General features: G+C 44.8%; 1 protein-coding gene across 3 annotated transcripts in view; it reads left to right on the top strand.

The window, feature by feature from the left end:
• The window catches only part of Arid1b (AT-rich interaction domain 1B), a 360006-nt gene that overhangs the window by 218138 nt on the left and 125388 nt on the right, over positions 1–16480 (top strand). For 2 of the 3 annotated variants that reach the window (XM_038338778.2, XM_038338779.2), the window contains exon 5: positions 1776–1817. The exons of the other annotated variant lie outside the window; for it this stretch is intronic. In XM_038338778.2, coding sequence (XP_038194706.1) covers positions 1776–1817 — 42 coding nt within the window. The remainder of the gene's footprint in view (positions 1–1775; positions 1818–16480) is intronic. 3 annotated transcript variants of the gene reach the window in all.

Genomic DNA, 16480 nt, shown 5'->3' with positions numbered 1-16480 from the left:
TTTCCTCCAGAGTAAACTTTAGCAATCTCGTGGTTTTCCAGTCGGCCTTTCTTTCTGTGCATTACCCCTAGAGCCTTTCAGAACAGGGAGTTTTAGGACTGTAAGACAGGATACATATTTTAAAATCATGGTATGGGAAGAAAGCAGTTTGTGGAGTTCCCTAAGTGAAAGGCATTTAAAAGTCTAATAAGAGGTTTGAAATGCCCTTCAGCCTGCTAGAGAGAGAAGCGGGGCTGGGGCTGCGGCTGAAGCCAGCCTTTGCTCACAGTCACATGCCGAGCTCTGGATTCCACAGAAAACACTGCTCTCACCTCCCGTTGTCAAATATAGTAAAGCCTTAGCTTTAAATAGATTTCTATTTGCTACTGATTTTTTTTTGCTACTTGACTTTTAAAATCTGTTAAAATATGCAGAACTCGCGCTGTAGATACCAATCTCAACTTTAATATGCTCAGCAATAGTTGTATGTGTGTGACAATAACCTACATCAGGGCTGCATGTCCTCGCTGAGCGATGGAGACAGCAGACAGGCCTGTGTGCAGCTCTCATGCCCTTGTCACAGAAGGCCCACGGTGCTTGGGTTTGGCTGTGTTTTCTCCCAAAGGTTCATAGCTGAAGTCTGCAGCGTTAAGTAGGATTTGTAATTTTAAAAATATTTGAGGTCAGTAGCCTGTTGTAGAAGGCAGGACTCGGGAAATTCAAAGATACAAGCTTTTTTTTTGTGGGTGGGTGGGGGACTCCTAAGCTAAAGTCTATACTAAGGCTTCTTTCTAAATCTACAGTTAGCTTCGGAAACGAGTGTAAACAGAATTGGTGTGTAAGTAGACCTTACCATGATTTTCTTCTACTCCAACTAGTTGATCCAACATCTCAGTCTTTAGCCTAAAATCATATTTGATATCAGCAACATATGTTTTTCATCACAGTGTAGCTGCTCATCTCAGGGCTGCATCCAGTCTGCTGGGGGAGGGGAGTTCTCATCCCAGCCCTGCATCCAGTCTGCCATCTCTGCTAGAGACAGGGCCCTGATATTCATCAGTGCTTCCTCTTTAACCCTTTCAGTTTCAGGCTGGATGCTGGATGTCCGTCTGCAGGGTAGTCTTTCTTGGTGTCGCTGTCCATACCAGCCCCCACCCCCCCAGCCTCACCAGGTGCCCCACACTCAGGCTATCTGTCAACTTCTTTCCTTGTTCCTTCCTCCACATTGGTTCTTTGTAGTAGCCAAACTTAATACACCAGACTGAATAATTATGTTTAAAAAACAGTAATTATCAATACATGTCTCGTTCCATGAAGCTTTTAAATTCATGTTAATGAGCTCTGTCGTCTGCTGCGTAAGACTGACAGCCAGTTTTGAAGTTTTGCCATCATTTTATAAGTTGCCTAGCCTCTGCCTGTCTTTCCCAGAGCACTGCTTGCAGGAGCCCTGTTCTGCCACATTCCAGAGATCTGCTCTGCCCACTCCTGTGTCAGCAGGACAAGAAGCTGCTCGCAGCCAGGCAAGGAGGCAGCCAGCATAGTGACTGCTTATCTGAGCATGACTTCCCCTCATCTCCTGTCCATCAGTAACAAGCCAAAACAAAGGCCAAAGCGCCTCAGCGGCAGTGCTGAGAGCCATTCTGCATGCATCCAGGCAGGGGTCCTCCCTCTCAGGGAAGCCCACTGGCCCTGTGGACAGGATCCCTTCTGTGCTTCTTCCCAGAGCCGGCTTCTAGGGCTGCACCCAAGAGGGGTTCTTGATAGTGCCTAAATTATGTCTCTCCTTATGATTACAGGTTGAAGTATTGGCCTCGGAGGATGCAGCCTTTGGACTCAAGGTGTGTGGCCTGGTGTGGTTTATCATGCCGTTTCTCCACCCCCAGCCCCAATTCCCTAGGCTTCACAGTAAGGCTTTGCTGTTCTAATCAAACACCAGTGGACTAACCTGAGCACATGTGGGTATCACGTAGGCTGTGGTTAAGATTAGACTTTTAGTGTAAGGAACTACAGAGAACCCAGAGTTTGGGGTAGCAGTGATTGGCTCCTAAATTTGCTTTAGTCCTGGAGCAAGGTTTTCTGACATGCTACGTCATTGTTGACCCCCATTTGGGAACTGCATGGATGTGACCACTGTTAAACAATGCTGCCTTGGACTGATAGTCCCTGCTTGATGCCCATCCCCTGGTCTCATCATTGCCTCTTCTAGAAGGAGCCCACTGACCACAAAGGCCTGTAAACAGCTGAGTCATGGCAGAGTGGGTTTCAGTCCGTGCAGGATACTCCTGCACCCATGTTTGGGGAGGAGAGACTGTGCAGGAGCAAAGCAAAGGGGGTCTGTGTAGGAGGTAGGGCCTGAGCTGAGTTCTGAAGGCCTGGGTTGTGTGGAGACCAGTAGGAGCAGCAGGGAGAAGCGAGAGCTGCTGTGGCTTAGTACAGCCCTGGAAAGTTGTTTTTACCTCATGGAAGTGAATAGGAGCCACACACTAGCATGGCCCAGCTCCTCCTCAGCAGGAGTCTGTGGGTAGAGTAGAGTAGATGCCATTGCACAGTGAGGTCGGTGGGAGCCTGAGAGCAGTGTGGCTCCTCTCACAGGACTCCGCCCTGTCCTGTGTCCTCACTGTCAGATCACAAGTTGCTCCCATTGTTTCCCAGCTTTCTCTGTTGGCCACTCAGTGTACTTCCAGCTTTAATTATGCTAATGAGGTGAGATGACCACCCCATCAGAGCTGTTCTGAGCCTGTAAACTCACCAAGATTATACATCACAATTAAAAAGAAATTATAAATTGATACATAAATGCTCTAAATTTATCTGTTAAAAGCTTAATGTGTTTTGATGTTTCATGTCAGAAGTTACTAAATATCATAATTCTGATAGAGTTAACTCAGTATTTACAGGATTAAACACATGATCATCATCTTCTAAATCTTTGGTTTTGTATTTAATTCCCAGCATGCATTCAGAATATTCACTGCAGACTTAATAAACCTGTGAACTTATCTCCTGAATCCACTGTATTTATTTATTCAGTAAAAAGATAAGAGATGAGGGGAGCTGACATCTCTGATACCCCACTGGCTGGGTGTGGCTGTGTTCACAGGGCTCACATTGCTTTCCCAGCCCTAAATTCCACTTACAGGAGCCTTTTACCAGCAAGCTGGACCAGGTCTTCAGAGTCTTTTAGATTCCTTTTTTACTTTTGCAGATCTATAGAAATTTTAAAAATGAAATTTTTGAAGAATTTTTGTTTTACAGGTTTATTTTCTGGAGTGCAGTGAAGGTGCTTCAGCTTGAAAATTTATCTTATTTCTTAGAAAATCTGGGTATTTGGCACTGGCCACAGCAGACATGCCTTCCTATAAAAACTGCTGAGAAGAATAATTGAAATGCCTGCCTGACATGTAGGCACTACACTGGTACTGTCTGCACAGGCACAGTCTCCTGGTCTGCAGCCGTGTGTCGTCCCATATATATATATGGTCTTTCTTTTCTTTTTTGCTTTTATTTCATTTTATTGTTTCTAATTATTTACCAGTATTTTTCCTTATTTTAGGCCAGAATAAAATCTATAAGCTTCTTACTCATTCACATGTCTTGTCTCAGTGTCCCTGGACAGGGACTCAACTGTGTTGGGACCCAGAGATGCAAAGAACTTCCTGTGTCAGAATGTGGTGGCCAATACTCAGGAAATCCATTTCAGCCATAGAGAGCTAACTTGATGGTAGGGCTGACGGAAATTACTGTTCTCAGCTAGTCCAGTGGGGCATAGCTATGCTTGTGCTTATTGTTATGTTATTTTCCACACGTTCAGGCGTATTGTTTAACAAGGCTTATCTCTAAAAGAACTCAAAGACTTGTAACTACGTCACAGTGTTGTTCACGTGGGAATCTAAACTTTTAAGTAATTTCAGATTTCTTGAGGTTATTTTACTTGTAAAATCAAATTGCATAATTAATTTTTAAGTTGTGGGTAGTTGTGCAAACAAGAGTCACAGTGAATAAGAGTGCCTAGTAATGACACGTGCGCACATCTGTCTCCATCAGGAGAGAGATTGCAACCTAGAGATCTTTGTTCACAGAGGTTTCTGTCCCACCTGTTCCCACAGCTGTTCAGTCTCAAGGAAATACACATTAATTATAAACTAGTTGTTCTATTAGTCCAGGCTTCTTATTAACTAACCCTTATATCTTAACCCATAATTCTTGTCTGTGTTACCTACAGACAAGTGGCTTGGTACATTTTTCAGTGAGTCATTCTCATCTTGCTTCTTCTGCATCTGGGTGATGATTGCAGACTGAGCCGTTCCTCTTTCCAGAATTCTCCTATTCTGGTCATTCCGCCTATACTTCGTGCCTGACTACTGGCCAATCAGCATTTTATTAAACCAGTACAACTGACAAATCTTTACAGGGTGCAAGACCATTGTCCCACAGCAGATCATTGTTTTTAACTTTGGCCATAGTAATAACCATTGTATAATTCTACAGAATGTCAGTCCAGGGACAGTCAACATGGTTGGTTTCTGTTTTACATGATTATTGTGTCTTCTTTGTCATACATGAGCAAAGGAAAGTTGCCAGCAGTACTGAATTGATGAACCAGCTAAACACACATACACACACGCACACGCACAGTAGTGGGTTTGATTATGTTGTTAGATGTAGAGAAAAAGCTTTAAAATTGGCATGTTGCTTATGAGGAGAAATTAATAGTAAACACATATCAAAGTAGGAGCAGCTAAGAAATCCTGAGATCATTGTTTCAGTTTTCTGAACTGGGTCCAGCTGTGTTGCTCTGGCCTGAAGTTCCAGGGCTCATTGATCCTCCTGCCTCGTAGTGGGGACAGCAAGCACTGAATTATACTCTGCTTTATAATGGGTTAAACTCTTATCACTCTGCATCAGGTTCTTCCAAGTCCCGAGGCTCTGGGTATCCTGTGCCTTCTAATATTTTGTAGGTGGCTAAGTTAAGGAGTATAAAGCATCAGTTTTTTGTTTCATTCTTTCTGTACAGACACCTGTTACACACACACACACACACACACACACACACACACACACACACACACAGTTAGGTGAATGACTAGGAACATGAAGAATTTGAAAGCTTGCTCAAGTTCACACTGCTCCTCAGTAGCAGAGCTGGGATTTGAACCAGCAAGGTCAAATCCAGAGCCTTTTGACTTCTTTTTTCTGGATGGCGTGAGAATCACTGTGGTGTGCACCATGATCCGCCCCACTCTTCAGTTCCCATCTCCTTTTCATCATGTCTGCTCCACCCCTCCCCTCTTGCTCAGCTTCCTAATGACATCTTTAACTCTAAACTCATGGGAATGATTCAGTCCTGTGCGAGGCGTGGCATCCGTCTGCCTCCCCGCTTCCTTGGCGAGTGATGTTTCCTCTGGCTCCAGCTTAGCTGATTCTCTTCTAGTCCACCTGGCTTGGCTTTGCCCGGATTATTCTTCCTCTGTGCTTGTCAGGGGCTCCAGCCTAGATTCTGCTGCCCTTGCTCTGCCAGTATTATGCCTCCTTCCCACTCCAGACATTCTCACGTGAGACAGGGACTCTCTTTGAGGCCCACTCACACTGTCCTTGAACTTAGGATTCCCCTACCCTAGGGTCCCAAGTGTTGGCACTACAGGCTTGAGTCACTGAACCTCGCTCCCTTAAATGTCTCTAAAATAACGGGTATGCATAATAATAAGAGAGGATGTGAACACCGCTCTCTTGTTCCACACAAGGCAGTTCCTAGAGCAAACTCTGGTGCTTGATTGACAGTCATACCATTTCTCTGCAGCCCTGTTTTGTTGTGGGGCTGATATGTCCTTTTGAGAAACCTTGCTTTTTATAGTCCTCTTCCATAATTTTTGACACGAACAATTGTAAAATTTGTAGTTGGTGAGAAGAGTTTATAATATACCATAGGGCCAGCAAGATGGCTCAGTGGGTAAAGACTCTTGCCGCCAAGGCTGAGGACCCGAGTTCCCTCATGTTCCATGGAAGACTTTCTTCTGTCCTGCCTGGTGCCACTGGACCAGTTTCTCTCCCACCACCATGCCACTTGCCAGTTCCCACACCCACTTAGGAAATAGCACAGTGAGGCCTCTTACCAGTCACAGTTGTGCAGCAGTGTCTTGGGCTTCTTACTGGCTAGCTCTACCAATTAAGTTAACCCATTTCTATTAGTCTGTGTATTGCCATGAGGCTGTGGCTCATGGGTGCAGCATGTTACTCCTTCTGCGGTTACATGGCATCTACTTGACTCTGCCCACTCTCTCTGTATCTTTGAATTTCCCGCCTAGCTTTACTCTAAACCATTACTTAAACCATTGACCGAAACAAATTTATTTTTCAACCAATAAAAGCAACACATATACAATTCTTTCAGGTTGTCTACTGACCTCCACACGTGAATCATAGTATACATGTACCCCCCCATAAAGAAAAAAATGTAATAAAAATGCACCTGGTAGTGAGAATGAACATATTGTGCTCATGGTGAAGAGAACAGGAAACGGGAACGGTGTGATTGAGGCCCTCATGGTCCCCCAGAAGGTGTTGGAGGCATTTCAACCAGGCCCTTTATGGCTAGGGCTCTCCCTCCACCTGCCCTCTCTGAGGGACAGGCTCCCAGTCTTCTGTGAAGCCCAGCATGGGTTTCAGGATGCACTTCAGTCTGCATGATGTATCCCTGACCTCACTCTCTGCAGTTCCCGCACCCAGCCCTCCCTAACATCCTGTAGTCCTCACTGTTAATCCTGCTGTTGAACCCAGGATCCCATCTTCTTGCCACATCAGCCTTTCAGAGAAAGCGAGCACCGATATAGGACTTTGCTGGTGCCTTTCTTCCCTCGTAGTTCTCTGGAATGCCTAGTGCTTGATGCGTGACACACCACAAACAGGCTTCCTTCTCACCACTTCGCTTTCTATATTATTTTGGCAATAGTTTTTTTTTACTTGTTTGGGACACCTACAATTGATTACTATGAAATAAAAACAACTGCATAAGCTAAAGTTACCAAGAATAGGGCTTCAGGTAAATCCTGAATGTGATTACCCCCACGCATCATTTTTACAGACATCGAGGGAAAGATAGCCTCTAAGTTCAGCATGGCCATGTTATTATCTCCGTCAGCAGACTCCAGGCACACCATCCTGTCTCTCTCTGAGCCCATCACTCTCTCTACCTTTCTCTAGAATGCTTGTCTTCCCCTCCCTGCATCTCAGTCAACTTCTCCTCCTGACTGAGGCCTGCCCTGCTCCTCCTCCAGCCTCTCTTCCCTAGACTTCTGGGTTGTGTGCAGCCTCTGGGCCTGCAGCCCTCACTGCCGTCACAACTCATTTGGAATTTCTCCTGAGCCACTTTCCTTTCTTCCCCTTTTGTATAGAAGAGATGACATGATGTGGCCTGGCCCAGTTCTATTATGTGGCCTTTTGTTCGCAGCAAGATTGTTCACTTAGGGACTTCATTTTGTTCCTTTCTATCTATTCACATTGGCTCGTGTGGCTAACAGTAAACACGTGTTAATGATTGCTCCGAGTTCTGACTGTGTAAGGTTGTAATGGCTGAGAGTGAAAGCCTCCTTGCTGTTCGCACAGCTCTGCTGCATTCCTGTCCCCTGTCTCCGCCCTTATCTGGGTCCATACAGAGTGTGGCGGTCTTCACTTGTACCTCAGAGCCTGCCTGGCGGAAGACTACCCTCTGGGTGTCGAATGTGGAGAGTGTGGAGAGCCAGCACGTTGTGCCTTGTCTTGCTGTATTACAAGACTCCACAGGAGTGCTTACTGACCCTGTTCTTCCGTTCCTGTGACTGTCTGGCTGTGCATGTGTTCCCTGCATGCACGCGTGCGGAGACAGGAGTAACAAACTCACTGGCTCTGCTTCTTGTAGTCTACAGAACAGAAGCGGATTCAAGTTTTACCTAGAAGTTACAAATAACAGAGGCATTAGTCTGCAGAACTTCACACCAGTAGAAGTGAACTTTAGTTTAGTTTTCAAAATATGGTATTTTTAATTGTGAAAAAATGCGTAGACTAGAGATTGTGTTTGCCCACGATTTAAGTTGTATTTGAGTTTATTTCAGCCCAGATATCATAAACTATTCTGAAAATAATGTATATTTCACCTTTATATTAAAAAAATTTCAGAGCATGATCCGTAACTGTCACGGGTGAGGAGAAAACAGCAATGACAGCTTCCCTCTGCTGGGCCTCTGGTCAGAACAGGGTGAAGTTTATATACTTCTTGCCCTTCCGATCAGTCCCCCAAAAGGAGCCCAGCTAGAACTTGAAGAAGTCCATCTTCTCTCAGTCCTTTTGGATTGTAAGCATCTTGAAACAACCTCTCTACACTCAGTGTTCAATGTGGCCAGGAAATCTCAAATTAGTACAAGATAACTAAAATTAAAGATCATCCCTTGAGTTTGGCCAGCAACATTTCAGTAGCGAGCCTGCTAGTGGTGGCCACACTGGCCCAGGGCACAGAGAGCATGTCCATGGCCAGTGTCCATCAGCCAACTCATTCCCAAAGTAAAGATCCCAGACCATTTTTGTGACACTCACATACTGTATCTCCAGAAGAGCCAACGACTGACTACTGGGTGTGAGAAAGGATAGAGCACTAACGGAGTCACCGTCTCAGCACCTGCCGGGAAGCCCAGCAGAGCTGGTCCAGCAGACACAAAGCACGGTGCTGATGGCAGCTCCTTTAGATGCTCACTGCACACACAGTGTGTGTCTTGGGCCACCGGTGCGGTGCTGCTGGTTTGGAGTGTTTGCTTGAGCATAGTAAGATTCTGGGTATTGTTGCATCCAACTGCAAAGTGCAGTAGTATGTTAGAAACACATGTCCAAGCCCAGCAGTGGAGGGTACACACCTTTAATCCCAGCACTTGGAAAGCAGAGGAAGGTGGATCTCTGTGAGTTCCAGGCCAATCTAGTCTACAGAGTGAGTTCCAGGATAGCCAGAACTGTTTCACAGAGAAACCCTATCTCAAAAAACAAAAAGAAAGGGATGTCCATTTCCTTTTCTTTGAAGTTACATTAGTATTGATTCTTCTGTACTCTTGCTGTCTCCCCAAGATGTGTTTTCCCGAGATTTTCCTGGACAGCTCTGTGGATTGACCCTGACTCCGACAGAGGAGGGGTTCAGGTAATGAGGCTGTTAAAATCGAGCAGCAAGCACTTTCTTTTGAAGTTCTTACAAGTTCATGGGACTCTATATGAAGGGTTTGCTTTGGTGTTTTTAATTTAACTAAAATGCTAACATCTGTTAGAAATAGTAGTGAGACAGAAAACCATGTTTATCCCTTGTTGTTTTGGTCACCGAGCCTAATTTAAAATGATAAAATGTATGAGCTAAGCCTCAGGTGGGGAGCCAGCAACCTTTGCAGGTCTAGGAATCCCTGTCCTGGCTTCTGCTTTTGCTTCTGCCATCTGCTGGTAGCTCAGACACATTGCAGCTTGGTCTTAAGCCCGTTTGCCTTACTGTCGCTGTTATATAGGGAAGGCTTGGGATGTATTTGTGTGCCTGGAGTGCTGATGCAGTGTTGCTTATGTTTACTCTCTTATTAGGAGCTATTCTAACTTAGTTTTCAGCTCTGGCTTTATAAGAAGCTATGAATATAAAACTCAGGAAAAATATAGAATTCTGACAGATTATTTGAAATTCAGAGAATAAAAGATACACTTGTTAGAAGTTGTTTTTTTTTTTTTTGTTTGTTTTGGTTTGGTTTGGTTTTTATTTTTGAGAAAAGGTCTCATAATGTAGCTTGCTGTATAGACCAGGCTGGCCATATAGACCAGGCTGGCCTTGACCTTACAGGCCTCTTTCTGCCACTGCCTCCCAGGTGCTGGGCTGACACCTGGCTGTGAGGTCTTAGGAACATGATGAGGATGTGTCTGAGAACTGCTAGGGTCTTAGCTAGTTTTGAGCTTTGTATTAAATATGAAATGGATATTTTGTCTGTTAACTCACAATAAAGAGTCCTTGTCTAGGAGTTGAGCTCAGTCTTTCCATCTCTGTCTTTCTCTGTGTATGTCTCTCTCTTTTCCTCCCTCCCTCACCAGTATAAAGGAGTCAAATTGATATCTAGTTGTCTCTAATATTACTATCAGTTCTGGGATGCTGTGAGTCTTTAGTCCTTCATGCACGGAAACACGCTGGCCAGAGGTCAACATGAGGTATCATCTGGAGTCAGGCTCCACCTCCCTCCCTCTTGAGGTGGCATTTCTTATTGAAGCTCTAGGCTAGCTGCCTAGGGAGCCTGGGAATCTCCCTGTCTCTGCCTTCCTAGACTAGCTAGGATTGTAGCCTCCCCAGGATCTGGCTTTTCTGTGGGCTGGAGATCTGAACTCGCGTTCTCACATTTGCACGGCAGACACTACTAACAACTGTCTTTCCCAGTAGTCTTTGTCACAGACTTCCTGTTTCCATTTAACCAAACCTTCTCCTATCCACACTGTTCCGTCTGCCAGTATTTGCCAAGCAGAGATAGTCTCCGTGTCTTAGGGGAAATAGAAATGGGCTTCATTCACAAACGCATCTTCTTCTTCAATAAAGTCAGGCAAAAGCTTTAAAAGAGGACACGGAGAGGAATTTCATTTTCTGCCACCTTTGTCTCCTTTTCAGATTTCTTAAAAACTCATCTTGCTCAGTTATTTTTCATTTTCTCAAAAAGGAAGAGTAGCTAAAAATATTACTCTCAATTTCTGCTCAGTGAGGAAGGTTAACAGGTAACACCACTTACTTTCGGCCCTCTCTAGTAACAAAATAGGACAAGAACCCAGATCCCTGCTCCCAGGCGAATGCTCTCACACGGAACTAGAACAGTATTCCCTCTTAGTCCTCTAAGCCAGAGCTGCATTTCAGACTGAGTCTCACAGACCCGTCAGTCTCACGGTGTAGAAATAGTCCAGGGTTGGCAGTGTTTCATGGCTGTGTTAGCCTCCTATATAAATGATTTACAGCTAGCAAACAACGGAATCATTTTTTAATTGCTCATGCCAAATATGTGTGCAAAATTTTTTTAAGTACTGGGGCAACACAGGTTGTGTGCATTGTTGACACAGCAGAAAACTCGCCAATAGATGACTTAGCCTTGTCACAGATGTGCACTCTTTCTAGTATACGGGAAACCAGAACCAGCATGACCAAGCGGTTCTTAAAGTGGTAGCCATTCCATTTCTGGGAGGGTTGTCTTTCCCAGTCTGGTAGGTGACAGGCACTGGATAGATGGTCTGACCCCTCAGTACCCATCCTGAGTCTGGTAGGTACCACAGTGCCAAAGTCTGCCTTTACCAACGGTGCTGATGCTGTGACACAGAACAGTTCATGCCCACCTGCTCAGATTCTGTTCAGTTTTGCAAAACGATGGTAGGAGTTCAAGATGCTTTCGGGTGCTGTGGTTCCCAAGGAGGCTCTTTTTAAAGGAGAGGAAGTGACGGCGGGAGTAAGCTTAGTTCTTCCTGTAGTTTGAAGTCTGACTGACACTGTCTTTCTCTGAAGACATGATCTTGGCAGTATTTTTTTGAGGGCTTGATTTTCTAGTAATAGTAAGAACACATATCTTCTACCACCTCCTTCAAACACTTTTTACAATTGGAGGCAGGTTTTGGGGGGCCCTGATAGCATTGCTATAACCACGTCAGTAACCTGCAGGCTGCTTACGGTGTTGCTGGGCAGAAGAAGGAAAAGCGCCAGTTTTGATTGTGCGTCTTTTAGCTTCTCCCCAGTGCTAAGCTGAGTCCAGCTCTGTTTCTTTATATGGTGGCGGTCCATCCCCTCCCTTCCCCATGACTTAAAGTTGGCTTCTTCCCAAGCTATGTCAGTTTTTTCAAGTAAGTTGAGAGTGTCAAAGTGGCTGGTGTTGAAAGAGCCAATATGTTAGAAGATGCGTGAAGCCAAGTAGGTTTGCTTGAGTTAAAGACTGCATTAGTGGATGGTTTGAAAGTCAGATTCGAGCGGGGTTAGGAATGACTGGTTGAATGATACTTATAGATCAGACATGTCTGTGGTAAATCCTTATAAACGTTATTCCCAAATAAGAAATAAAGTTATCATTTTACAGCTGAAGGGTTGTCTCCTCTGGGGAACTCATCAAAGATGAATCTCTTGGAGCAGCAGTCCTGAGAAAGCATCTCATAATGAACTTAGAGATGCGGTGGAGGAGAGCGAAGGTCTGGGGCTGTTTGTTCTCCTAGGTCTGCTTTTACTCTGCTGGCAGTTGGCTTTTCCGTCTTGTGTGGTTGCTTTAGTGTCTCACGTGTATTGAGAGGCTGGACTGTGTCACAGAATTCTGTTTGGAAGCTCACAGCTCTAACACAGAAGTAATAAATACGCCCTATCACCTTGTTGTCGTGATAGTGTGTGTGTCACCGAGATCTGGTGTGTCTCCGTGTATTGATTGTAAAGTTAGGCCAAGGGTTTTACCATAGCTGACTTGGTGATTTGTCCATAGTGAAAGCCAGTGGTTATATGCCCTCGTGTGCCAGGACAGGAAATACCCTCGCCACCCAACAAGAACTGCCACGCTCAGGTGCGGCCTTCCGTGTGTAGCCATTCACTTTGCTGTTTGCAGTGTGTGAGTTTAGATGGGTCTGTGAGTGTGAGCGGGGAGTGTGTGGAAGGGCAGAGAAGGTTGGAATGGTTGACTTGGGCTCCTTGAGGCACAGTAGGCTGTGTGTAGAAACTGTAGTTTGTCCCTCCAGCTACACTGGGCAGTTTAAATCCCTTAGCAGGGGACCCCTAGCAGGTCAGGTCCTGTCTAAAGAAATGCTTGACTTCATCTCCATCAAGGACACGCCGTTTCAGGGTTACTCGCCTTTTATTGTGGGGAAAGGGAGATGAAAAATGAAATAGTAAATGAACACATTATTTAACATGAGAATTAAGTATAGGCTTTGAATAGTCTATATTAGACATGGTAAAATTAATACAATTTTAGGAAATATTGTAAAAATAATTGAACTTCTTGGGATTTGTATCAACATGTTTATTGTGTTTTAAGCTTGTTACTTTCCCCGAGTTTCTGCTCATATTTTGCGTCACTCAGTTTTTAACCCCTTATGGCAAAGCTAAGCTTCTCTGGCTATCTGGCTGTGTGCAGAATGGAATAGTGTGACTTGTAGAGATTTCTGTAGTGTGCTACAGCAGGAGTAGCAGCAGTTTCCAGGCGTGAAAACATTCTCCGTGACAAAGGGAAGGTTCAGAAGGCGCTGAGAATACCTGGTTATTTGATGCAAAAAGTATTTCTTTATTGTGTGGCTACTCAATGGGCTGCAGGTTTGACATAATAACCTTTATAAAAACTAATCTCAGGCATGAACTAAAACACCTGATGACATCACACTCATGAAATGAGTTTTGCCTTCTGATCAACCGTAGAAACGTTTCTAATGTGCTTTGTAGCAGCCTGTGCGGCCGTCACAAGCCCAGGTAGGACCAGGCCAGGTAGGCACACACATAGCTCATCGGTGGAGAAGCTTGCGTTCTCACGAATGCTCTTGTGTACAGAGGATGCGTGGAGAACTTGACCTCCCTACAGGGTAAGCTCTGAAGGGAAGGAAATGGAGGTCTGCCAGGCTTGCTGGCTGGAGCCATGGACAAGAGCAAGGCCCTTCTGAACTGCCACTCAGCTCTTACTCTGCGTTTGCACGGCTGCTGATTAGAGTGGCTTTCGCCCAATTACGCTGTGATTATTCTGCTGCACTGTAATTGACTGGGGAGATATGCTAATACCTGTCATTTGGGATGATAAAAGATGAGCGGGGGACGCAATGCATTATTTAGCTGGCTGTGTGATAGATGAGGGATGCGCAGAGTGCTTTAATTGCTGAGAAGAGAGGTTAAGCTGAACGAACGGATGAATTAGAAATGAGGTTTTTTATGGCTTGTGGAAAAGTGAAATAAAGGAAAATGTGCCCTAAACTAAGGCAGCAAATAGATGAGCACAAGGCGGCTAGATCTTCCAGTATCTTGTTTGTCAATTTAAATAGGAGCAAAAATGTAGCTTAGAGTTCAGTAAATAATAAGCAAAATGAGAATATACAAAACATTTTATATTAAGCAAAAACAATTGTAGAATCATTTTTACCTTAGATGGCAATATTTGTGATCTGTGAACTCTTAAATTTACTGCTTTAGCTCCTGCTGAATGTAATATGCAGCGTTTCTGAACTTGCATCTTTCAAATGTAAGCCTTGAAGCATCTACATTCTGCATGCCTGTTTCTGAATCAATGTAGGCAGGAAGACTAAGAAGAATGAATATTTATAATACCAGGAGAATGTAATAATATAATTAGTGAGAGAATATAGATAATTCTTGAGTGACAGAGTCGGGGCACTCAGTGCTGTGCCCTCATGAGCCAGCTAGGTAGTTAGCTATTGACATTTCCTTGGAAAGAAACACAGGGAAGAGTCTAATTTCCCTTTTCGTGCTGTTTCCTATTGTCACACCCATAAGTAGTCTTCTGCCCATATTTCTCAACAGTATTTCAATTATTATCTTGGCACTTCTGTGGTTATTTGTACGACGATGGTTTGCTTTGTTTTAGTCGTGTTCAGTTAATAGGAGACGGTGTGGCAGATCATGGTGTGGCAGATGCAGGCTGAGTGGCAGTTTGCAGACGTGGGTGTCTCAGAAGGAAGACAGGCCTTGCACACGCTAGCTCCCATGCAAATCATATGACACACCACACACACCAGTATACTAAAATGCCCCCACCCCACACAAAACTGCTGTTTTATTCTGTGGATGAGAAAGCAGCGATGGAGGCGGGAGGCGAGCTGGTGTTTCTGTGCAGGGAACGTGGTGACGTTTGCACATGGTTGAGTTCTCTGCAGCCAGCCAAGCTGCTGCCTGCTGACTCACCGGACTGACCGGGTGCATGGCTCTGAACAGAAAGCTCACATCTGAAGATGGCGCTGCCTTCTGCACTCAGATTTACCATTTCGGAGGCTGATCACCTTTCTCCAGTATAGTTAGCCCGTTCCTCCCCCCCCCCCACTTCTTTCTTATTCATTGTTGTTTGCTTGTTTTTCATATTTGATCTGAAACAAAGTAAATCTTCTATCTGGATACTTTCTGTTGATGTCTTTGGGATTCCAAATGGACGCTATAGCTGTGTAACAGAACACTGTGAGACAGACAGGGCATAGGATCAGCGTGTAGGCAGCCTTAAAGACTTTAGGATGAAATCATCGTGGCTAAGACAAACACCATTGCATAGCGAGAACTGAAGCTTGAGCTGCGCCTCACACAAGCGCCACATTTCAGAAAGCGAAACAGCAGAGCTGTCCCGGGAATACCGTTCCGCATTGACTGCTCTTGTCAGTAACCTCTTTCCTTCTGTACTGAAAAGAAATACAAGCTGGTCCCCTCCACCCTTCCAACTAGGCAATTACTGAATGCTGCAACTTTGTCTCTTAATATTTACCAATTTTTCTATTAAATAATGACTTCTTTGAGACCTTAGCCCTCAAAGGGCTTGCTTTGTTTTATATGTTTAAAAACAAAACATTCTATAGTTTTTTGATGTTTGCCTGGTGTAATATGTCTCGCCATAAATCTGGTTTATGGTTAAATAATTGTAAGTCAGGAACTGTGTGCTGTCCCATTCTTTGCTTTAGACTGAGTTCTTTAAAAAATGCCGGGCCATGAAACAGCTTCGTCACCAGAAACGGCCTAAAGCCAGCTCCCTTTCGTTTCCTCAGCATCACCAGAAACGGCCTAAAGCCAGCTCCCTTTCGTTTCCTCAGCATCTCACTGCTCAGAGGGGATTGCTGTTTTGGTCCCGAGCTAATAAAAATATTGTTTATAATGGTCCTGGGCTAATAGAATTATTTTTTAATATGTGGGTATATTACTCAGTACCAGAGGTTCCAATCTCATTTTGGGGTTTAGCGCTAGCTACAGTGAATGTGGGGAGTGAGGCAGCCCATTTTAGCCGCATCACAAAGTAGGAACTGGGTCCTGTGAGATGGTGCTAACCAGGAGAGCTTCCTCCTCTCCTGGGGCGGCTGTCTCTGCGGTGGGAGAGGCTCCTGCCTAATGAGCTAGTGTAGGATGTAGTATTGAGAGAGAGAGAAACCCAGGGGGTCACAGGTATGGGTGCTGGGTGGTCAGGTACCTAAAGCAATTCTTCTAACAAGTCATTTCTGCAAAATCAGATGCATTAGCCCAATGTTCATTTTTTACATCATTGTGTCTGTGAGCCAGGTAGTCAGGGCATGCATCCTCTGCTCAGAATCTCAAACAGTTGCTCTAAAGGACCAGTGAAGTTGGGTTTTTATCACTAGTTGTCCAGATTCTTCTCTGGCTACAGTTCTGAAGCTTCAGCGTAGCTGTGGGAGGTCGGCCAGGAGCCATACTCAGTTATTGGAGACCCCCAGCTCTCTGCACCCGGCAGAGAGTTAGTTCAGAGTCAACTGATCAGACCAGGCCCTCCCTGGGACAGCATGAGTCCACTGTTTAGCATCTTAATTGATTACATAGGCAAAA

The sequence above is a fragment of the Arvicola amphibius genome, chromosome 8 (genome assembly GCF_903992535.2).
Source record: "Arvicola amphibius chromosome 8, mArvAmp1.2, whole genome shotgun sequence".
NCBI classification, from domain to species: Eukaryota; Metazoa; Chordata; class Mammalia; order Rodentia; family Cricetidae; genus Arvicola; species Arvicola amphibius.
The sequence above is the reverse complement of the archived record's forward strand: the minus strand, read 5'-3'. Positions and strand labels throughout refer to the sequence as shown.